This window comes from Genypterus blacodes, unplaced genomic scaffold (assembly GCF_046128005.1).
Source record: "Genypterus blacodes isolate CSIRO-AG114 ecotype Tasmania unplaced genomic scaffold, CSIRO-AGI_Gbla_v1 ptg000120l_1, whole genome shotgun sequence".
Taxonomy (NCBI): Eukaryota; Metazoa; Chordata; class Actinopteri; order Ophidiiformes; family Ophidiidae; genus Genypterus; species Genypterus blacodes.
Genome location: NW_027466923.1, coordinates 465,974 through 491,380, shown reverse-complemented (window position 1 = coordinate 491,380; position 25,407 = coordinate 465,974). Strand labels below are relative to the sequence as shown.

The window sequence follows — 25,407 nt, the reverse complement described above, 5'->3', positions numbered from 1 at the left end:
CACACACACACAGACACACACACAAATTTAGAAAACAGCTGAACATGGTTTGTACAAAATCAATGTATTTTGAAGTGATTTGCTTTCAAATAAAGACATCATAATGTTGTTTTGTACTTGTCTTGACACACATTCAACACCTTTCTCATCATTTCTGACTCCACATTTTCACAGTTTTTTCTTACCTGGGTAGGTTCTGCTCACAGAACACCAACAGTTGCTCAACATAGAAAAGTATTTATGAAAAGAGGGAATAATAGATGGAATAGCATAGAGACAATAATCTACTAGCAGATCACTCATGAGAGCTTATACCTGTTAAAGCCAAACAAGCCTGGATAACCGTTTTACACATTTTACAATGATTCAGAGATGAAATTTGTCCGCCCAAACTGCACCAGGTCTATCATGGGGTAATTGTATTCTTCTAATTTCTCTCTCTCTCTCTTTGGATCAGCACCAAAATGGTCACAAAATGTAGATCTTGTAACTTCAGTGTGTGCATGTGTGCAGGTGCAACAGCCTTGACCATAGTCCATGGACAATGCTACCTGGAGAGCTGAACTGTGATAGTGTTTCTGTGTTGGGTAATAACAACAGTCAAGGTCAAAGCTTTGCGTGTGTGTGCCTGTGTCTGTGTGTACATACAGTACGTGTGCCAGTGTATTCCTGTGAATGTATGTGTGTGAGTGTGTGTGTGTGTGTGTGTCCTGGTCAGGGTTGTTGTGGTACTAGAGACATCTTGGAAAAACATCATGCATCAGCAGTGAGAACTGTAAATACAATAAACAAACACACCCAGCAACTACTTAAATACAGGCGGTCAATTTTGACAATTTTGACAAACACAAAGCACACAACAGTGTTTACACATGGGAACATAACAGCCTAGGGGAAACCAGAGCAACAACCTAAAGTGACTCCCCTCCTTCCATGCTAAACTAAAAAGGACCAGCAAACAAAACTCAGCCCCTTTCAACAATTTATTTCTTTATTCATATACATGTTGCTTTATGACACAAGCCCATTCGTCGGGGTGGGACTGTCATCAGTTTACCTGGAGAGTTTGTCAGGATGTCTCAATATTCATGACGCGGGCAAAAACCCAAACCTCGGTCTTCAACGTGAATCCTCCGTCCAATTTGGAGACACAGACACGATGGCAGCAGCAACAGGGGGGCAAACTGACAGTGCTGTCATGAGAGCAGTAACAGAGCATGTTCACATGACACACAGAGGGTTTTCTCTTCCAATCTGGCATTTTAATTTCATCATTAGTAGCACTCAGTCTGCGCTGAAGAACATATCTAAGTCTCCAAATTTACGAGCCACAGCTTACATAACGCAATGCACAGGGAACACAGGGCGCACGAGACTGGCAACAGGACCTTTACACTACTAACAATATATCTATTGTTTTCCATGAACCTCCTCACCGCAAGGAATAAATAGCTGGATTTAAATTTCCTAACGTTAATAAGGAAAGGTGCGTTACTGTTACCCGGTTAATTTGATGATTCTAGCTGCTCTCTGATGATAAGCAACTATAAAACAGCTCTACCTGGTGTTACTTTCATGGCTGATTATCTTTAATCTGATAACTATCTCGAAATGAGGCAAACTCAGCATTCTGATACAGACTGATATGGATTATCCCCAGGGAATACTACCTGACTATCTCAAGGCCAAGGTCAAGGCTGACTGTCATTCGTCTGAGGGCTTCCACAGGTTCTTATCTGTGGCCTTTGGATTTACATTAGAAAACAACTTCATGTGAACCTTGAGAAACAGCATGCCACTTATCGTGTGAGGTTAAAGGGCTGCATTGTTCCTGGAATCAGTCTGCAATTCAATATTTGTGGAGTGCACGTGAACAGAAAGAGAACTAAAGGTTGAAATGCTTCTAACTGGCCTTCATTGTAAGTTATGTAGTTTTTTTGGAAAGACCATTACGGCATGAATCTGGATGTTAGGCTGTGATATTTTTTAACCATGTCGCCTGTCATCTGTAACTGTCAACTGTACCAAAAATGTCTCTTGTTGTCTCCTCAGCAGGAATGGAGAGCAGCACCATCATTTATTTTGTACAATTTATGTCCTGCTCCTGTGAGTTTGTCTTCAAGCATTTAAATCACTTCCTTGTCTTGCCATGCCAGAAGCTTTATGACTACATTAAATTCTAACTCAATGTCGTGTTGTAAGTAGGAGGCCACCTACTATGATTGCCGTAGCAGCAATGATGGGAATGCAATTTCAAACATGACCCAAGGTGTTAGATTGCCAGAAGAAGAACATAAAGACTGCTAGAAATTCTTGCCAAAATGTTTCTCAGGGTGTTATGGTGGCTCCATCAGGTGTACAATCTCCATACTATCACCATGACTACATGTCTGGATAGTTTTGAGTCTCAAGACAATAGAAAATTGATAGATAACGTCAAATATTCACGCGTGACTTCTCAGTATCTTGAGATATATCTTGAGAAACATCCACTCTATTGGCCAGGGACACTATTATAGAGAAAAGCATGCATGTTATCACATACTTCAGCATGAACTCTCACCATTTTAATGTCACACTTGGGGTTCAATCTGCCATCCTTTTTCAGGTAAACATCTTTCTCTGCGCATGAATCATACTCTCAGTTAACTTGTGCCCTTTGATGCTGTTCTAGTGGAACTGGTGTAGGGAAAGATTAAGGGCAAACATTTGCTTGCATGCAGTAACTAACAAATAGTTAAATATAGTCTTACTCATCATAGTCACATTAGTCAAAGATTTGCTAGAGAGTTGGGTTTCAGCACACTGGATCCAAATCACTGCTCTTAATGTTCAGCTTCAATGAAACAACACATTTGTCTGCTTTAATGTGGAGGTGTTCTCATTCTCGTTTACAGTTTGAGTTGCTTTAAAGAAGAAACACTCAAATAAACGACGGACAAGCAGAAACAAAACATCCAATCAGCAAAATACAAAAATATCCACTGACTTGTGTTCACGGCCATTTTACAATTGCGGTTTGGGGAATTATTTACTACCGCAGCATCCTAACAGTGTGTGGGAGACAAAGCAGTCCATGAGGAGGGGTTGTTTCAGTTTTCGCCAGGTCTTTGCATGTCTTCAGTGTGGAAATCGAAGGGCTTATCATAGCCCATCAGGTGGTTGTAGTCGTGGGGAATGGGGAAAAGATCGGGGGCGACCAGCAAGCCCGTCTCGCTGGCATAAAAGGTTGTGAACATCTTACTGATGGCAGGTATCCTCACCTGCCTCTGATGGAAAACGGTCTTTTTCTCAATGAGCACAACACTGTAGGTGACGGCCGTGTAGGTGTCTCTGTCTGCGTCGTGGTAGAGGCGGACCACGTATCCCTTGGTGATGAGGTGGAGCAGGACCGGGGTGAGAAAGGTAAAGAAGCCGATGACTCCGCAGACAGCAGCTTGCATTAAGAGGCTTTGGGCCCCTAAACCGGTATTTATAAGGATGTGTGGCATCATGCAGAGGCTGGTCATGCTGGTAGCATACGAAAACATCTTAACACCTGAAAAGAGAGAGAAACAGAGAGATGAGATCATGTGTATGAGGCAGAAGATCAAAGTGAAAGTGAAAGGAAGTGAGAGAGACATACCACGGACAGCGTTGCCAAGGTTTCCAGCATAAATGAGGCTCCCGTCCTCACTTGGGGACACAGTGGAGAGACAACAAGAAGCTGGGCGGGAGGACCACGACTTCTGCTCACACAAGCAAAAGAAAAATCTAATTCAGCATAATTTAGCAGTTTGTAAACCTAACCGTTTTTCGTAAACATGTTCCCAAAAAAGGAGGTGAATCTTTCAGTCACTTGTCTGATGGAAGGGGGGCTATGAAGCAGATAATGAAGTCATCTTATCCGGATACATCTGGGTTTAGCTCACTGGAAGCTGGTTGGGGCTAAGTTTAGAAACCTTTATAGACTAAACGAGAGTGTTTTTACAACTTTTACTACATATGTGTGTGGGGTTGCTGGTGTTTTGGTCGTGTCGGCGAGGCTAGTCTACTGTTGACGTTGGAGTTGCTGGTTCAATACCTGTACTGTGTTCAGGAACGACCTTGTTTCTCCTCCGTGGCCCCGCTGATTCAAAACTCCGTTAAACGCATTAAACGACTTCCCACCTCGCACAGAGATGACTTGGATCTTACTGGCCCACTGAGAAACGGCACAGTGACGAACTCCACGGGCAATATTCACACTAAACATGGTAACTTTGCTTTGGCTACAGCCTTTAACTTGACATGATACTAATGCGCATGCGCTTCATTTTCTTCTTCTACGGCATATAATTACTAAAAGATGTCTACCGTCTGCCACCTACAGGAAAGGAAGACTTCTAGGACCATAATCCAGAAACTTTATTATTATTTTTCAAATATATTTTTTATTGAAGAAAGCATTTGACATGACAATGAGCATACAGTTATGGGACATTTTGGAGATCGTTTTTTAATACAGAGAGAGCGGGGAAATGAGAGAGAGGAAAGAAAGGAAAAACCTTGATGTACAGTCAGTATGAGTAAAAATAAGAAACCTTGCATCTACTCAAACGACCAAGTGTGCAATCTGAACCGCAGGTGGGAAATACAATAATACAGCAAAAAAAACACACAAAATACAGCAAAAGATAAATGTTAATAATCCTAACATGAGTCCTGAGAGACAGAGAGGAGGAGAGAGAGTCCTGAGGCCAGGGAAGCAGTCCAGTTAGGTGTGGGTGGTTGTGGTGTGGGTGTGCGTTTTGTGCTGTTACAGGAGGTTGTTCACAGTATAGTTTTAGATAAAGTAGTTCCTAAAGTAGTTCTTAGTTTGAGTCTGAGCGCATCAACCCACGCCTCCACCAATACCCAACAGCCTCTTGGTTTGTCTTAATTTGTCAGAATAAATCCAGTGCTATCATTAACTTGAAATCATTTGTCTCTGCTCATCCAAAGAATGTGGGGGAGTTTGTGGTGTTGTGTGTCTCCAGGCAGGCCAGCAGCTGTTGGACAGCATGTCTATTTTGGTCACAGCATAATGACAGCAGGACCAAACTTCATACGGCCTGGAGCAGCCATGCTGTTATGGAACAAATAGATCAAGCGATTAAACTTTTGTTTAGTAATCACCGAATCTAAGGGAAAGTTGTGTGACAAGTAAACACACTTTTTATTTGTCTCCACAGAAACCAAAATAGATCGTTTACTGTATAAATGTACAACTGCTGACCATCGGTGCATCGTATTACCAACAAACACTGGCAACTGATATAAGTTTCCAAATTCGAACAGCTGCAAAGTGAAGCAGAAGAAAACCTATATTATTATTATTTTGATTATAAACCATACACAGTGTAAAATATACAGAGAGACAAGTTATTGATACAGTTCTTTATTTATACAGTTTTTTAAGAAAAAAACAAACCCTGATTAAGAATTGTTGTCCTGTGCAAATACACTCTCAAGAAAAACATACTGATACTCTCCTCAATGAAAACTATATGAAATTCCACACTATTGACCATCTTACACAAAGTTTTTTCTGAGACATGCCCTCTTTTGCTGTGTGAGATCAGATATGCTCACACTAAACAAGAGGGCACAATGATGGAGGGACAAACTCTCCAGGTACCGACGTGTGTGAATCAGTAATCAGTATCCTGTTTCATGACAAGCAAAAATTCTACAGTCTCAGACAGCAGAGCTCAGTCACGTCAAAACCTTGCCGCATTAGACATCAGATAGAAGATAGTTTCAGCGTCTCCATATTTAAAGTACAAAATATCCACAAACACCAAGTTTACAACACCAGCTGAAATATCTCAATGCATTCTGATCATTAAATACACATGCGAGTCACATTTGTCTTTTCTATATGCACAATATTGTAAGAAGCCTAAAAAAACCTCTGCAATATAAATTTAGTTCTACAAATTTCATTTTCAACTTAAAAAGAAAATCGACAGAAAAAATCTATAACCTCAAGTCTGTAGGTTTAATAATGTGAATCAAAAATAGATTTTTTAATTAAGTCTTTTACTTACTTACATACATTCGTTTCACTTTTCTAAATAGAATAAATAGACGTCGGCAGGCCTGATAGCAAATTTCAACAAGCTAAACTTTATTGACGTGTTGAGTGAAAGAATTTTTTCTTTGGTAAAAGAAAAATGATAAAATCCTGCAGAGGGTCAAAGATGTGTCATAAGAAAACACTCTGCCCACAATAGTAATTCCATTTTCTGAACACTTGCTGTCAGTCTTTCTGTAAGTTGGAGGTATTTCCTTGTAGATATTGAAAACCACTAAAGTCCCAATAACGGAATGAAGTAGATGCTTTTAGCCGGACATTCAGTGGGATTTGATAAACAAAAGGCCATTAAATTAATCATCTAATAATGTACTGATAAATAGAGACATTTTTAAAAGGCATCACACTGAGAAACCTATTTCCACTCAAGTCACTTACTCAGCTTATGTGAGCGAGAACACAAATTTAACAACCATAACTGTTTTCCTCTAACTAAACAAAAAACAGCACATATCTGCATGCCATACTATAACACCTAAAACATAAATTAATCCAACAATCAGGGTTGAGACATGTTTAAGACAAGAGTTTTTTTCCTCAAGTAAACTTCAATAAATGTTCACATGTTCTGAACATTTCATCAAAATCCATACATATGTTCATCCAGAGCAAATCTTCATTCACACACCAGCAAGTGGTTATGAAAATAGTTCATCTGTCACTGTTATCTGTAAAATCGCAGATTCTACCCAGTATTCTGGAAAATCCTTCATCTGATACTGACATTCCATTTCATGTTTAATCCGACCCAGAAATCTGGATCAATATCAAAGCCCTAAAGAATCCACAATGAGCTGTGACATTACACACAAAACTTCATTATCTTTTAATTCATTCATTCAACACATGCAAACATTGATATTTTGTTTTGTTTTTTACATCTACATGTAATCCAAACAACAAAATGTCAAATCCATTCTTACCCAAGTAACAATCAGTTACCAAAATCACTTTAAATACAATTCAAGGCACCGGATTATGAGTTGTCCTGAAAATGATACATCAAAAAATGTGATGTCTTGTTTTAATAGACAGCTTCTGTACAATGATGGCTTTTTTTTTTACATAAATGACTCAATCACTAGTGTTATTAACATGCAACATTTGATGTTGTGAAATTAAAATACCCATAAATAAATAAATAAATACATTCTGTCTGTGTTTTTGGTGGATTACGAAGAGCTTCCAACATAAATTGACGTGAAAGCAGCAAAGAAAACACAAGATAAATACCAAAAGGTAACATGGGATTTCTCATTGACAGAGCTTTCATTAATTGGAAGGAGTTATTGATGCATAGATTAAGAAAATAATTAAAATACACAAAGCAGAGAGTGTTTTGTAGTTTAAAATCTGAGACCGTGTGATGTGACATATCACATTCTAGCAGAACATTAATTTCATCTTCTTCAAAATCCTGTTGCATTCAACGGCTGTAAAATATCAGTGTAGTTTCATAACGGCACCTTGGTGTACAGAATACAGCATATACATACATATAGTATATGTTTTCCACATCAGACTTTATACATCCATTTTAGAATGAAACTCCTCCTGACATTGTATAAGACTGAGAAATTGTCGCTCAGGACCCAGCAAAGAAAGAATCAGTCGATCACTTAACATGCCAGTCTGGAAACTTCTTACCAGCACGTCACACAGTAAAACGGTACAGCAGCTGTCAGCTTCCATCAGGTCAAAGTGGGTGTCCCAGCATATGCAGTCCACACACGCACACGCACGCACACACACATGCACACACACACACACACACACACACACAACAAACAACAGCAACTGCAATATGGTAGTGATAGCGTTTCTTTTAGGTGCATGATTTTTGTCTAGAAAAAAAATTTGCAGGAAAAAAAGTGAGAAGCTGAAGGGACCTTTATAGAAATGCTTAAGCTGTAAATTGCACACCACTGTTGCATGCCCTATCTGCATCGGATCCAAAAATACACACATTTCCGAATAGACTAAACCGTGCATTAGTCAACAGACATCTTCCAAAATATGGATACTAATTTGGACAAATCTATTGTCCCGAGTATACCATACCATACCATACCATACCAGTGTACTATCGCAAAAGTTTGTGGACAAAAGCATGAATGATGACCATTGGCTGGAACAATATGCATTTTTCTGCTCAATAATTTGGGGAATTTAATTCTCTTCAGTTTAGCTCAAGGGGGATCTAATATTCCTAAAGTTGGATTTGTGACCACAAAACATAATCATTGTGAATGAAATGACATGAAGCCAAGCCTCACACACACACACACACACACACACACACACACACACACAAACCACTCTCCATTGTTTGCGCATATTACTGTTCAGCCACGGGACAGCTTGCTCCATCATGCACTGAGAGGAGTTACAAATCCTCCCAGTCCATTGTAGTTGTACAACTAAGACATTCAGTCTTTCCAGGTGGTGGAGGAGGCTATGAGCGGTGGATGTTTCATCTTTCTATTTGTCTTCTTTCTTTGCTGCTGCTTCTTCTCCTCTTTTGCTCATCGATTTTCAATGTTTCTTTTTGGCTTTGCCTGTCGTCCTGATTGGCATATTTTTTCCCAAGGGCCCTACAGTGTCAAAAAAAAACAGATATACAATTAAGCTATCTCTTCTGAAAACATACAGCATATAGTGATTACAGCAATTCTTTCTAAGGGCGCTTTCAGACCTACCTTGTTTGGTGCAAACTAACCAAACTTTTTCTAGGTGGATTTGTCTCACTGGTTGTGAACTCATACTCAGTTGCACAACGAACAAGTAAACCTTGGTCTGCAAAAAAGTGGGGATTGCAGTCTGGTTCAATTAGTTTCAGGTGAAACCACATTTTTATCATGGTCGGGACTAATCAAAGAAATAATGCTAAAAACAATGTATTGTCAGTGTGATACGCTTTCCTTAATACATTGTAAAACAAACCAAATTAAGTTAAAAAGATGTAAAACAATACTAACTACAGTTCCACAATAGTGTGGACAACAAGCAAACTAGATGTGAAATGTCATTTTTACACTGCACAAAAAGAAATGACCTGTTTTGCACCTGCTTTTGTTGTGGAAATCCCTCACCCCTCCCTCTATTTCACAACGGCTGAAGGACACAATGTTTTTGCTTTGCTTTGAGACCAGGGACTAGGATGTGCTATGCGGACCACACTGGAACGACATCAGCAGCCTGACCTAATGTGTCACAGACTATATAAACCTCTGTGTGGAAAACACTGTGCCACTGTGTACGGGAAGGAGAGATATAGAAAGAGACTGGAGGAGAACCTTCAAGGCAACAATTCCATTCTGGAGGAATTGACAATGACACCGGGAGGGCTGCTGAATTGGGTGATCGGGAGCGAGCAAATGATCTGAATCTGTTTTTCAACAGATTTGACTCCTCCCACACCCCACTGGCCTGTGCCCAGCCCTGCCCAGCTCCTCACCCTCCACCCCTCCTCCTCCTGTCCCACCACAATGCCTCTGATGACTGGAACCATCCATCCACACTCCACCATCCTCCACTTCACACCAGACCACAGCCAACCCCACCCTGGCCTCTCCATAACTGCCGACCAGGTGAGGAAGGAGCTGAGCAACATCTCTCTATGTCTAACGTGAAAGCTCTGACTCATTTCTATTTTTGGCATTCCAAGAGTCTTTCAAAGTGATCATGGAACTAAGACAAGTTCAATCTACACCTTACCAGGCACAGAGTCCGGGAGCTATTGAACACTTCCACCAAACCCTAAAATTACTTCTGTGGGCGTATTGATTTGACGGAAGGGTTACCATTGCCTCTGTGAGCAGCATTGGAGGTGATTCAAGAAAGCATAGGTTTCAACCCAAGCGACCTTGTGTGTGGATTCACTGTGCTTGGTCCATTGGCTGTATTACAGGAGGACTGGAAGAAACCTCCACCGCCATAAACTTGATGGATAATGTAAATGGTTTCAGAAGGTAGGTTATATGAGGCTGGTAACATGGCTAATACAAATCTGGCTAAGTAACAGGAAAAGATGAAGCGGTTGTTGTTATATCATTCTCCGGTTTCTGTTCAAAAATACAATTTGTACACATGACTCATCCAGACTTATTACACTTGTTGCAGTGTGTCCAATTCCACAGGGGAAGTGCAGCCAGTGGCAGTTGCGGCAGCGGTGGGAGTAACAGCCTCTGACGCAGATGATGTAAATGCATCAGATGACTGTAAAGGTACATATCAAAAATGTGGTGTTGCTAGCTAACTCAGACATGTTGTTAGATCATTTGTCCAATCTCCCAGATGGCTTCAGCGGAGAAAATTGCTCTTGTCTTTCCCTTGCTTGTTTTCAGACGCACCTTCCTGTACACATCTGATCGAGCATGAAAGAATGTCAACCCAACACATGGGTTGACAGTCTTTGGTTCTTTTGATTTTGCATTCTGTACAGCATATGCCAACATTCACTCATCCACACATGCTTTCACAACTGACTGCTTCCATTTTCCCACAAAAAACCCTTTTGTTAAACACATTTATTTAGAAAATTGCAGTTTTTGCAAGTAGCCTCTCACGTTGTTGCAGGCCCGGTACAGGCCTGTAACACCAGGAATGGACGGAGGCTGAGGCTAGCTAGTAGAGGGATGTCTAGGCCATGTATGCTCTGTGTTTGCCTGTACTGCAATTCAGGCAGTACACGCACACAGAAATGTCCACACCAACATTCACTTCAAGTATATCAGCACCCAGTGAATGTTAATGGCAAAATAAAGTAGTCTCGATGATAAAACACTTTTTAAAATTTAATCTAGAATATTTTACCTGAATTCCGATATGGTCAGGTGAGAAAATGGACAAAAATCATTGCTAGACCAACATTCAACAGCATCACGAGAGCCACCAAGATATAGTTCGAACCCTGTGGAAGCAGGAGAAAAACTGTTGTTATTTTTAAAGTCAACAAAGTTTGCAAGTTATATCAATTTAAGGTCTGAAAATCATCTTCAGCTGGTTTGACAGTGGTAAACAAGCTAAGATAAGCAGGACAAGCAGTGACCAGTGTGTGTTTGAGAGAGGGAGAGACAGAAAGACTTACTCTTCAATGATAGGGTTTGACGCCTTCACTGCTGGTGTGACAAAGACATATTTTTGGTCCTTTAAAAGAGATTTAGACAATGGCTAATGTCTAATGCCCAACTGTAATTCAATTTCAGTGGGTTGAGGCCCCTGGCATTAACATTTACAGGACTGAGGGTATATTTTCTACAGCTCTGTGTTTTAACAATGTGGAAACTGCGACAGAATCGCACAATCTAGTCATAAATATAGAATTAACTGTGACTCCCAAATCCACAGACATTTGGAGATTTTAGATTAAATGCATCAAAATAATTTTTGAAATTAGATACTTTAAGTGAAGTTAAATTACAAGCAGTGAGACATTTGTCCATTTTGGATATGATATTGTTCATGTATATGTACCGTATGTGTTGCAGGGTTACCTGTGTAAAGTTGCCTGTGCCTACACAACTTTGAAACAAGGAGAAGCTTTGTGGTAAAAGTTTACCCCTTCAAAACGCAATGAAACTATAAGTCAATCATCAGATGCAAGACTTGTGGAGGATTTCACAGCATGTTGTCATCCAATGATGAAGCTCTGTCCATTTCTTTCCAAGTATTGCAAACAGGGAGAGTGTTGACAATAAAACAGAAGCTAACAGCAGCCTTGGTCAAACTCGCTTGTCCTGTTTGTTTGATCGACATGATTGATGAAAATCAAAATTCAAAAATTCCATTTTGATAGGGTGTGAGTCATTCTCTCAGTTAAGTTTGTAATATATATTATTATATTACATATACGCGGAGGTCATAGAGGTATAACAGTTCTGTGTTTCTTTCCATGTTTTATACTGCGAAGTGTGATGTTATTCCAATGGTATTAAATTGTAATTATTTTAATCAGAATTAACTAAACATTTTTCTGATTAATTAATTAGAAAAAAGAACGGATTAAGCTGGAACATCATCGCTGTAAGCTAGGATCAAGTTAAATCACACATTTTTATAGGAATAACCCACCGAATCCTCCTCCACAATATCAGTGCAGATTTCCACACTTGCTTTCTTGGTTTCTGCAAGGCTCTTTGGTCTGCTTGATTCCGTGTGTTTTGCCTTCAGGGACTCTGCTGCTTTGGTTGGAACAGGTGCGGAGGTGGGAGCCGGTAGGGATTTTGGTGTTGGTGTCCAAATTGGTTTGGCAGGTGGTGGCAACCGTGCAAGACTTGATGGGTGAAGGTCATCCACCTCAGCAAAGGGTTCTTCAGGTGGGATCTTTACATCGGCCTTGACATAATAGCCGTGGTACTCTGAGTGAATCTGGCCGTTGCTGTGGTGATTGCTAGCTGTCATGTCAACAGCTGGTTTGGCTGCAGAAGGAGCTTCTTGAAGCCTCACTCCTTCTTTCAGAGAAGGTTGTGATGCCGCTTTTGTTGTGCCTGAAGTAGAGGAGAGGAGAGGATCACTGCTGTTCTTCACCATTATCAAGGTTTCTGCGCACATTTGTCACTTCATTTCCAAACTTATACTTACCATTACTTTTCCCTACTTGTCTGTGGTGTAATGTGTAAAGCAACCTTTATGATGATTATGTATAGACTAAAATTGAAGTCACAAATTTGTAAGACCATTTCCTTTTGTGATATTGATATTTTTCAGCAGATTCCCAGACAAATCAGTAAACATGCACACAGACTAACTGCCACCAGCTGGTTTCCTAACACCGTGTGAACGCAATGAAAGCAGATTTCCAGGAAACAATAAATAAATGAATAATTTGGTACAATCATTAATATAATTAGTGATTTATAGAAGTATATATGCACTCAGCTCAGAATATAGGGAATGAAACAGTAATATATGGAATGGAACTTGGAAAATGTGGAATGACTCTGATATACATACTGTATATTGAATGGAAGCTCCCGAACACAATCTGACACCTCCTCTAGTGAGCGCTGTTACGACCCCAAGTTGTATGGTTGTGTTCTTGTTTATGTGTATATGTCTGTGTGATCACTGTAAATAAATTTTGCACTGTAATCAGATTGTTTGATGATTGATTTCATTGGTTATTGGCTGACTTGAGAACCGGGTGAGGACATTTTTTTGCGTTTTGTTTTTACTTGTTGCATCCTAAGGCTGGTGACCTCATCGCTCTGAGGCTTTTTGTCAATTTTTTGAGAGGAGTTTGTAAGTATCCTTGGTCTCATCACTATAGCCAGGAGTTTCTCCTGCAATTTAGGGGCTCAGGTGCGGGATTTGTGGACACTACGTCGGCATTTGTTTGCCAACGCACAGTCTCTCCGGAACAAGGTTGACAATCTACAAGCAAATGTGAAGGTCCTATCGGAATATTAAAATGCTTGTCTCATTGCCCTGATGGAGACGTGGCTCAAGCAGAAGGACATACAGTTCAAAGTTTTGGGGAATTGTCAGGACCCTGGAGTGACGGGGAAATCCCTGGGTGGTGGGCTCGGTTTATACATGAATAAAAACTGGTGCAGCACTGCTGTGGTCAGGGAAATACTCTGCAACCCAGACATTGAACTTCTTTACATCTATATCTTGTGTATATTCACCCCAAGGCGAATGCTGATAATGCAACACTAGTCAGTGGGGAGATGGTCCATGGGCTGTATTAAACCGGACGCCCTCAGCTGCGTAAGGGATGACTTTTAATTATTGTAATTCTAGGAAGTCACTCATTAACTTTCATCAGTACTACCAGGAATATCAAGTGGCTGGATCTTTGTTATGGCTCCATTAAAGGCCTTTATAAATCCTTTCGGAGAGCTCCTGTAGGCAGGTCTGACCATTATGTTGTCTACTTGACTCTGACATACAAACCTGTCTTGAAGAAAACAAACCCCCAAACCTTCAGTGGAGCCAATCCACTGCCTCCAGGATTGTTTTTCTTGCACAAACTGAGACTGTTGCCTCTTGGATAAACTTCTGAGGATTTTATCATTCCCAGGAAATTAATCAATACCTTTACCGACAATAAACCATGGGTGTCCAAAGCGCTTAAAAGGGAGATGTGGCCAACACCAGGGATTTGCAAAAGCAAGTTAAACGGGCAAAAATGTACTATAAACCAGTACAAACCCTGCTTAGCACTGGAAATTCACATCCTGCATGGGAGGGTGTTAAATCTATTATGGGCATGCAACAGAAATAGAGTTCTATTTCTCTTGCCACCAAGTCTCACTCTGGGCTGGCTGATGACTTGAACATTTTTTATAACCGTATTAACATCCATGATTTTAACAATGAACAATAAAAATACTGTGTGTATATCGAGATACTCCCCCAGTACAGACATTGATAGTGACACTGTCTTTAAAGTCTTCAAGGGAGTGAAAGAGAGAAAAAGTCCTGGTCCAGAAAATATTGGCAGCAGACTTCTGAAGAGCTGCGCAGAGCAGGGTTTCTTGTCTCTGGAAGGACTCAGTAATTCTACGAGTGCCCAAGATGCAAACCCCGAAGTCCCTGAACGAATTTCGGCCTGTTGACCTCACCTCTCTCATTATGATGGCATTTGAGAGTTGTGCTGTCTGCACCCTACTTAACTCGGTCCTGAGTCACTCGGAGGGTGAACATTACTTTGCACGGCAGCTTTTTATTGACTTTTTTCTCAGCTTTTAACTATCCAACCTCATCCACAACATCTATCCAGGTTTGATATGTTGTCTGGTGGACTTATAACTGATCGGGCCATAACAAGCGCTAACTACTTCAGTTTCAGCACGTTTTGATTTTTCACTGAAGCTGGATGTTGAGCTTTAATCCTTCACCACACCACTAACACTAGAACAGCAAGAGACACAAGAGAGTAAACAGAGACGCATGATTCATGCCAAAAGAAAGACATCTACCCAAAAATGAAAATGGCGTAGATGAATAAGAAAAGGAGAAAGAAAGAAAAGAAAAGTGTAAAATGAAGAGGACATATATAAGATTCTGCAAAAAGTAAGTGCAAGACGAATACTGCAACCCACTCACCCTCTCTCCACCATACTGCACAGATGAACCGATCACATACAACTGTGAGTGTCACCCCCATCATACCCATGTGACTCAACTCATTCTCATCACAAACACACAACATAAATGAAAATATCACAAATGTCAAACAAACTGTATTCATGGCTGAACTCATGGCTGGGATACAACTGAATCATAAGTCAGTGCATAATGCTGGTAACACATCACTTTTGTGGTTCGCCATAATATTGCTCACCGCTGGTGTGTGTGCATGTACATTATATATGTATTCAACATGAAATGATAAACAATGAAGGCTGATGCACAATGTTTCAGATTTATAATCCAGATTCCTTACCTGCAGTTGAGGATCCAGTTGTTGGGGTTCTTTCTTTCCCAACAGGCTTTGGGGTTGCTGTAGTGGCAGGAGCCTTACTACTGCTAAAGCTCTTCTTGACGTCAGGGGGTGAGGGAGTAGGGCTGGGACATGGGCTCTGTGATGGAGACGTGTCTGGCGTTGTACCTTTTCTGTAGAAATGAGGGCTCCCTGGTGGCGTTTTCTCCTTTTTCTCCTCAGGAATCTCCTTTACCTCTGCTGAATCGTTATATCTCTGCCGTAAGTAGTCAGGACCTGGAATAACATCAACATGTAACGCTGTGTCAGTTTCTGAATATTTGCACAAGCTTCCCCACAGATCTTTTGGCGTAAGCTGTCCCACTTATATGCCCCACTTAAGTTGACAACTCAGGCCCAGTATGCGGTTGTAGCATAGCCATGGGCGAGTGTACCATTGGTGACAGTAAATGGCTTTAATGTTGATATCACGGTACCTGGCTGGTGGAAGCTTGGGGACAGCTCTCTGGCCACAGCTCTGGCAATATCTGAATCTTGACTGGCTGATTGTGCCGCTTGATCTGCAGCATCTCCTTTGCCTCGTGAATGGGCCGTCCTATACAATAACACAGTATAAAAGTAACATCAAGTAAAACTTTGACCTTCAAATCATATCCAGTATGTCATTTATTTGTTTGTTTATTTATTTTCTTATAAATGGTGCCACAAATGCATGGCACCATTTAAAAGGGAAATAAACAGGCTTTCCAAAGGTAAAGATTTATTGCCGAAACCCCTATCTTCGTTTGGGAAAACACTATTTAGATCCTGCTCATGTTGCTTCTGCTCTCTGGTGATGTCCATTTAAATCCTGGACCTCTTACCTAAGGAGAAGTGCAGGATTTGGTATCCTTGCACCAGTTAAGGGAAGCAAATGAACCGAAGGTAAGTCATCCTGAACTCCCTGAAACTAACGCACCCATAATGAAGTTAGCCTGGCCAGTGTGGATTGGATTGAGTGTGATGAGGTTTGTTTCCTCTGGTGATCCAGTTAAGTGGATTACAGAGCCCTTGAAGTAACATTGTCACATACGGTCATGGCACTGAGGAAAGAATGAAGGATTGAAAATCGGTGGGAATATATTTTAGAATTAAGACACATTAACGCAGGCGCAATGACTCGTCCCATATATTCAACAATTTCACCCACTCTACACTAGGGTGATGGAGATCCCAACAAGATGGAAAAACTACCTGAAGAACGTCTCGGCCCTTTTGGATGAGAAGTTCAAGAATATAAAAGAACAAAGATGGAACAATAAAATAAACATGCCTTGATTTGCACACACTGCAGGAAAGAGTTTCTATTTCACCAAAGTACTTCAAACTTAAGTACCATCTCAACACTGAGCATGCATTTGTCAGGGCTTCAAGTTCCGTCCAAATCCAATCCCTTTTTTGCTTTGTTGGTGCAGCCAGAGGAGGCTGATGTGCGTGTTGTCAGTTTGTTAGCCTTGGCTAGTTGACCATGCAGAAATAATTTTATCATTATTTTATTTAAATAGTCCAGTTAACCTTATTCTACTAATAAAAAAGTGACTCACAATTTAGGCAAGTAATTATGTGGTAGCACAACAATAGGCGGCATTTACCCTTGTTTATTTCCTGTTAATTTCTATTTGATGGAGGCAACCAGGGGAGGCTGATCTGCATGTATTTAGTGTTGCCAGATGTACAGTATATACTGTAGCTAGGTACTACTAGTGAGGCCACATGCATGTAAAGTATTATTAAATTTCTTGGTACCAACTTGGTTTCAACATATACTTCTGACATCCCACATATTTACAATCATATGTGTTCAAAGCTTTACCTTGATTTCTGTGAAGGTTCTCAGTTATCCCGGTCATGGTATCCAAGGAGGGTTGATTCTCAGGCAACCGGACTTGCAGTCCTAAAGTCTTTACCACCAAGCCCAGTTGCTTGAGAATCAACTTGCCTTCACTTTTTACAGAGATCTTCATATTTCATTTTGCTCATGATTACACTTTTGTTCACTATTGTCTCAAATTCTAAACCAGTATTTCATAGTAATTCTCTGTCTGTGACTACAAATACAACCATGCTGAGTGATTCTTAGCCTGAGGTGGAATTCTGAAATCAAAACTATGTTGTGGCTGTTCTTTTTTTTTACCTAGATATGGCAATTTCAACTTTGGTTCTGGCGATGGCTGCTGCTCTGACTGCTCCTTCAACAGCACGATCCACCTTCTGCTTAGTCTTGGTGTTCTTCAGAGGTATCAGATGTTTTTTGATACCCCGGGCTAGTGTGTTGTTCTTGTACTTCCCTTCCTCCTTGGTGCCATCAGGGAAGATGGTGCAGCCATAGCCATGGCGCTTATTGTTTAGCCACTCGCCTTCATACTTCATACCATTGGATCGCTCCGAGACCCCGAAGCCGCTGCGTTTGTCGTTCTTCCACTCACCCATATAGGACTCAGTGGTGGTGGCATCCACGTTGTCTTCCAGTGGCAAGTAGTCATCTGCCCCATCTCCAAAGCTGAGAGTGGAATTTGCGTCGCTTGAACTGATTCGACTCATGGTGGTTTCACTGCGTGTTGAGCTGCGCTTGCTGGAGATTGATGAGCGGGAGTCCGACTTACGCAATCGCTGGAGGCTGCCAAAGAGGGAGCCACGGCGAAAAAGGCCTTTCTTCTTCTCTGAACTTTCACTATCAGAGTGGAAGTTTAGCACAAAGCCACCGCGTGTCCCTGCAGGGCAGTCCGATAGGCTGTCACGTAGCACAGCACCATTACTCTGCTCACTCCGCAAGGAGGCCAGTGAGGTTCGTAGCGGCGAGCATATGACAGACGCCATACCGTATGGGACACTTTGGCGGACACCATAACCATGACGCATCCCACCCGTCCACTGACCCTGATACGTACCTACAGTGACAAAAGAGAGAAGAGAAGAGAAGAAATAAAGAAATGAGGGTAACTCAATGAAACAAGTCAATGTTGAAGAGAATTATGGCTGAGTATGACAGTACTTGTGTTGACTGTTTAGTGCAGTGAAATGGACGCTCCCACAGAGGCACACAAACAGAGAGACGAACAACCTCTCTGGAAGAGCTGAGTGAGTTGTAGAGAGTGCGCCTGAGTTAGATAATGTATTATTTAGTTAATAAGGGATGTTGTGCTCATAGGTCTGCACTGGGACAGGCGTCGGAGTGTCTTATCTTGCTGCAGGAAGCCCAGGCCTGTGTACTGAAGGACATCACATCGGCACAGCAGGAGAGCAGCACAACCCTGAGGGAAGCTCTCCAGGCTGTTGATGCTGCTGGATTGGACCATTCAACCAGCATACCGGGGACTCTCAGCCACTCCACAATGGGGTTCTACCACAAAATAATGACTGAAAGGGCAAGAGGCCCCACAGAGTGCATGCCCAACAGTGCTGTTCATATCAAATAAAGTGGTGATGCACTTTTTGATATAAAAAATAACACATTTTTTATCTATTTACTTACTTAGACATGATTCATGATTGAACTGTATCAAAACAGGAAACAATGGGCCCTGTGAATTCAAATACATATGTGTACTACATATGAAGAGTTCTTCCTGCCTGCTATGTTTTCTGGTTACCTTAAGTGGTATTTATACCAGTAGGGGACAGCAAAACATTTCCAGACATGAGGACAACATGTGTAAGTTAAGCACAATGATGTATAAGGTGTAGGGAAGGAAAATGTAATGTTCACATAGGGTGTGTCATTAGGTTAAAGTGCTGTTTGTGCTCAGCTCTGTATTTCAAATACATAAATCAACAATATTGTTTGTACCATACTACACAAAGCAGAGCCAGCTAGTGCATTTTCAAGCAAACAGTTTTTGCTTCTGAAGCTCCCAGTCAATATGAATGCGACTCAATTAGGCAACAGTTTTACAATGTGCCAGATGTACTAAGGTACGTACATATGATGCATTCTGGTCTAAAAAAAACATGCGTGTTATGTATCAAATAGGGCGCAGTTTGCATATCAGCTACCTGAGTCATTGTGTACTCATTGAACTTAGCTACAACCAAAATATCTTCAAATTGCAAAGGCACAGCTATACTCTCTTCTGGATATCATTTGTGCTGCCTGTTACATGTATGTACATCTGGCCCTCTGTATGATCACAATTTTCATATTTGTGCAAGTGGCTGCTGTGGAATGTGGAAAGCACCAAGAGACACATCATCATGCTGGCACACAGTTGGACAACTAAGACAACTAAGAAAAGTTGTACTTCTAAAACCTGCAGAGTGTCATGAGGAGATAAAACTGTTACTGGTGCGTTGGTTTGGAGGCCCTGATGGCTTCAGCTGGAGAATGTGAGAATGTGCTATTTTAAAAGATGTAAGTAACTTGAGACACAGGAAAGTCTGCTGGCTGGCCAAACATAACCCTCGCAGTTATTCAATAGTGGCTGACTGAACACCCTGAACCAACAACGACAAGAAAATACAGGAAATAATAAAGTGCATACCGGAGACACAGGTTGCAGAGGAACCCTAATGATTAAAAAAAAAGACACAGCATTTCTATACAGGCAGAGTCTCCTCTTCTGCACAAACATCTGTTTATGTAACTCTTGCCCCATCGAAACTCATTTCTGAGGATATCGAATGACAATTGTAGTGATTCATGAATTTGTAGAATCCAAAAGCATTTAAAACGACCTGGGTGGTCATCAACCAATAGTGAGATAACCTTTATACAAATGGAGGATTTACTCCTGTTGTTAGTCCTTGAAAAGGAGGTTCTGCAAACCCCACAGTAAAAACACAACATGCAGCAATAAACGAGATAAAGAAGATGCAAAGAGTCCCTGCAGCAGACTTTCCACATTTATTTGCCAATTCCAAACTGTATCAATGACTTTTCTGTGTTGTAATGTGTAAAACAACAGCATGAACTGTAACTTCAAGTATCACAAACTCAACTCAAGTGGTGCAGCCTATCTGGAGCCTTGATAGGACCTACACTGCAGAAGTCTTTAACAAGAAGGCAGTCCAACAGCTCTCGAATGGCCAAGAAAAGATTATGGCGCTATCAGTTCACACTGTACCTCCTAGTGATGTAATAAATGTATTTATATTTATTAATATAGCACATTTCAAAACAATGTAAGAAGTTGCTTAACAATATAGAGCATTTTCAAACAGTATAAATTATAAAACAGTACTTAATAAAACAATGGTAAAACAGTTGTGGCAGGTTGCCATGCTGTAAAAATAAGTTTTGAGGTGACTTCTAAAAGAAGGTTCTCTCTTTGCCAATCTGAGATCATCTGGCAAGGAATTCCACAAAGTAGGGGTACAAACAGAAAAAGTCCGATGGGACTGCTAAAAGGTTCTTGCCACAGAATCTCAAGAAAGCAAATCAGGCTCATAGGGAGTCAACAATTACTAGCAGTCAGATAGTGGCCAGACTGAAAGCTACATTTGCACATTATGGCATCCCTGAAGTGTTGATGAGTGATAATGAGCCCCACCTTGCTTCAGTTTCACTAATGCTGCTGGATGATGTGACTGTGAAACAGTAAAACATGGACAGCACATACTGCAACATAGTTTTCAGTTAAATAATTAAAAGTGTCATTTGGGAGGAACGCCTAATCCCCACCAACTTTATGCCGCCCCGCAGTCCTCACAGGATAAGACTGAAGACAGCAAGGGAAACACCCTGCAATATGTGGAATGAAATGGGGGTATATCTGAAATGAAGCTCTGAACATACAGTATGTACTAAAATGTCGATATATACAACATCAAACGCTAATATATATGGAATTACACACTGATATATTTTGAATTAAAACATGATGGCAGAATCTGAGCTCTCCTCTTGTGAGCAATCCATCCATCTGCTCTTTTGTTTCTGCATGTTTAGATCAGTGTTTCACTTAAGGAGGATACCACTGACACTAGAGCAGTACCAGAGCACAAAAGTATCTGAAAGCATGATTTATTTCAAAAGAAAGACTGGAATAAACAATCATTCCAACTTTATGGGCAAGAGTGTATTTGTATATTACAGTATAGTGATTTTGGCAGGTGTAAAATGAATAATAATCCCTCTTGATAAAGTCATGATATTCAGGATACAATGCACAGCTTTCCCTTTAATAGGCTTCCTGTCCAGGTATGCCTGGGCTGGTGGTGTCAGTATTTATTAATGGCTCTCCCAAATTAATGTACGCACATCTTGTAAAACCATTATTTTGATTATTCGCCATTGTCTTAGGGTTAGCCTAATCATTGCCTTGCTTGCTATTGCCTTACTGAATTACCCATGTTAAGTGTATCGACAATACATACATTTTCGAGCATCAAGGCTACGTCTCAAAACAAAGTCTTGGTGCCACTTATCAGAAGACACACTGCCTCAAGTCACCAGCATAGGGAAAGACACACTCTGATGGAAGTATAGAACGACATGTTCATCCAACAATTTCTCTTCTGAAGACATATCAGGTAAGCTTGGTTAGATCCATCCATCCATCCATCCATCATCTGGAACTGTTGATCCTCTCGTGGGTCCCAGGGTCGCTGGAGCCAAGCCCAGCTGTCAACGGGGGGGCGGGGTACACCCTGGACAGATCGCCGGTCCTGGACAGGTCGCCAGTCCAGGGGGATAACCACTCAATCTCACATTCACAACTATGGACAATTTGGATTGTAGGTCTTGCGTGTCTGGGACTGTGGGAGAAAGCCAGAGTACCCGGAGAGAACCCATGCAGACACGGGGAGAACACGCACACTCCACACAGAAAGGCCCTGGTCCCGTACACACAACCTTCTTGCTGTGAGGCACAAGTGCTAACCACTGCACCACCTGTTACACAGCTTGCTTAGATATTTATAATATTTATAAGCATACAAGGCATTATCAGCAAACTCTTTTTGATAAACAGTACAGCAAGTGGGTTGTATTGGTTTACTGGTTGGTGTATTTGTTTGGAGTCGGTTGCATTCTCACTGCAAACAAACCGCTCCTTGGAGTATAAATACCACTTTGGTCACTGGGAAACATAGCAGACAGGAAGTAATGTGTTTATATGTAGTACACACTCTTCACTTTAGTTTGCTTTATACTTATGAGGTCTCACTACTCCCAAATACCAAGGAGAAATTAAAAATGCATTCAAAATAAATGTCAGAGACTCAGGAGAACATTATTCCCTGAATTAGAACAAAGCAAACAACCGACAGGTTTGAATGCAACCTCAAATACAGAAAAGTGTGGAAATCATCCTGGGTTTCCTGCATTCATCATATTACACTCAGAGAGCTGTGATCTGTTTTTTTCAGGTAGATCATGTTCTCAGTTTTTTTCTCTTGCCCTTGGGTGCTGTTCCTCTGCTATGGTGTGTGGAAAGATGAAGGATTAACATCTACCAAGTGAAAAACCAAACCAATCTAAACATAGGGACGCTAAAGAGTAGACACATGTATGGTGATATATCAAATATATCTGATATGATTGACTCGAGCATGAATGCCAGATTTGTAATATACATATACATACTGCATGTATAATATCATACCTGTCACAGATCAACCCTTAAGCCATGATCTCCAGTTTGTATGTACTGTCTTGTATGTAGTGACAAAAATGTGTGTTTACTTAGTTCTGTTATATAATATTAAGATACCTGAATTTTATTTTAAGGCTATATAACCCATCCTGTTATTCACAATTATTATGGGTCACATTACAGTCCTACACAGAGGTGAATGAAGTTAAATGTGAGTCTGTACCTAATGAAGAAGTGCTGTCAGTTCCAAATGTATTTAAGTCATAGACAGCAGGTGCCATGTTCTTTCTCTAACATGTAAAGCTCCTGGTTATGTAAACGGTTGCTTTTAATCCAGGTTAAACATGGCTGTATTGACTTTTGCTTTATGTGTAATCACAAATTCATGCTGAGCTATCCACCAATCTCTTTTTTGGATTGCGTGTTCACAGGAATCCAACTAAAAGAGTCATTTTCCGATGACATTCAAAAAGCCAGACTAAGCCTACTTGCTGAATTGTGCTACCACACCATAATGCATTACAATTTACTGCAGTAGCAGTAATAGTAGAACCAGTCGCACTTAATCTTTTTGAGCCAAGTTCAACCTCTGACCTCTTGACCCAACCTCTGAGTCAAACACATCGCCAAAGAACCACCTGTGCTTGCCTCAAACTTCACACAAGTGTGGAAGACTGCTGTCACCCCCAACGGAAGTACAACAAATACAATTAATTCACTACAAGTTAAATAATGTCAACTCAAACTCTCAAAAATAAATCTGAGCTTTCACTTACGTCAATCAAACTTCGCTATGAAATATGATATTATGTAACTGTCAGTATGAATGTATGAACAGGCAGCATGCAGGTAAATTATTAAATGATATGATTCTATTATTTACTTATTGAGATACGACAATACACCGGTCATTACCACCGTGCTAAATGAAGTACATAACCTCCTCTCACCGCCATCCCCGTAAGTCTCCACACCGTATCCGTCTTGAAGTCCATTGATCCAGGTGCCCTCATACCTGGCCGGTGTGTTCAGGCTCTGTCGGATTCCATACCGGCCCTTAAATCCGTGTGTCCACTCTCCCCTGTATATCCACCTCCCCTTAGTCTCCACGCCTAGTCCGTGACGTTTGCCTTGCGCCCAGTAGCCCTTGTATAGGTTCCCGCTGGGCCAGGTGTAGACGCCGACCACCTCGAAGCCGTTGGACCACGACCCCGAGTACTCGCCCTGGCCCTTGGGTCCGGTGCACACCCCGTGGCCGTGGGCTTTACCGTCATCCCAGCCCCCGCAGAAAGTGCCCCCATCGTCAAAGTCGAACCGGCCGCCCGTCATTCAGAAACTGAGGGTACCGTCACTTGTCCTCGTCTTGTGTGGATTTGTGGGGTATCCGGCTGACAGGAGAGCCGTGGGGAGGAGGCGAGCTCTCAGCGGAGGCGTGAGTGGATGATGATGTAAGATGAAGGCTGCGCGCATCGGTGGTGCTTTATGGGCGAAAGAAGCGGGACGTGGGAGTGTGACAGACGGCAGCTGCGCAGCCAAAGTTGCTCCGTGTTGGGGATCTCCCACTCGTCTGCCCCGTGTCGACTCTATCTGCTATTAAAAGCCTACGGGGGCTTCCTGTGCTGACTTTCACAATAATAGCATTATCTCAAGTAATGTTAGCAATACAAAAATTCACCGTGGTTTCCTGTGGTTTTGGTGTAGCAATCACTGTTTTACTATGGTACTTAGTGGTAACTATGACTACTGTACACAAGACAATGGTACTACCATGTTAACTAACCGGTTTTAAGGTAGGGTAGGTAAGGTTTCTAGTAGTAAATGGTGATTTATACATTTAAGGATGCCATCAAAGATTAATTTTGGCATCTTAAAATATTAACGTTCATTATACTCTATGCCATTAGTGTGGTTTCACCATGGTTACACGAAGATTCTGTCATAGCTCACAAAGCTACGATAGAGGAACTATCTATTTGTGTTGTGGGCGGCGGCGATCACGTTGTTTTAATGTAGGACCCAAAGATGCGGAACAGACACCTGAACATGGAACCAGGTGGATAACAGATATGTAATGACTGATTTTATAACTACACTGAAACGGAACGGAATCGGCACTGAATTGAAGCAAAGTGGAAACTCTCTGATAAGGCATGACTGGATTGCCTGGAGTCTACGTACCACCGCTGATGATGAGCTCTCAATGAGCATCAGCTGTGTGGAATAAGGTGGCGGGAACAGGGATCAGGTAGCCACGCCCAGCCAGGAACATAAACACAGCGTGAAAACAAACGGTTACAAAACACAACAGAGCGCTTGTACCCCTTCCTCCAACTTTACCGGGCAAGAGG

At 41.3% G+C, this 25,407-nt stretch overlaps 2 protein-coding genes across 2 annotated transcripts; both read right to left on the bottom strand.

The window, feature by feature from the left end:
* Positions 1 to 2,615: 2,615 nt before the first annotated feature.
* tmem70 (transmembrane protein 70) lies at positions 2,616 to 4,295 on the bottom strand. The gene is made up of 3 exons (XM_076162332.1): positions 4,064 to 4,295; positions 3,626 to 3,728; positions 2,616 to 3,538 (listed from the first exon to the last, which is right to left on the bottom strand). The coding sequence occupies exons 1-3, from the start codon at positions 4,232 to 4,234 to the stop codon at positions 3,093 to 3,095; spliced, it is 720 nt and encodes a 239-aa protein (XP_076018447.1). The 5' UTR covers positions 4,235 to 4,295; the 3' UTR covers positions 2,616 to 3,092.
* A 2,617-nt stretch (positions 4,296 to 6,912) lies between these two features.
* On the bottom strand, positions 6,913 to 24,612 carry LOC143009997 (junctophilin-1-like). Its single transcript, XM_076162105.1, has 7 exons — positions 24,010 to 24,612; positions 17,662 to 18,415; positions 15,965 to 16,083; positions 15,492 to 15,764; positions 12,170 to 12,585; positions 10,913 to 11,009; positions 6,913 to 8,691 (listed from the first exon to the last, which is right to left on the bottom strand). Exons 1-6 carry the CDS (start codon positions 24,386 to 24,388, stop codon positions 10,929 to 10,931), a joined length of 2,022 nt encoding a protein of 673 aa, XP_076018220.1. The 5' UTR covers positions 24,389 to 24,612; the 3' UTR covers positions 6,913 to 8,691; positions 10,913 to 10,928.
* Positions 24,613 to 25,407: the final 795 nt, after the last annotated feature.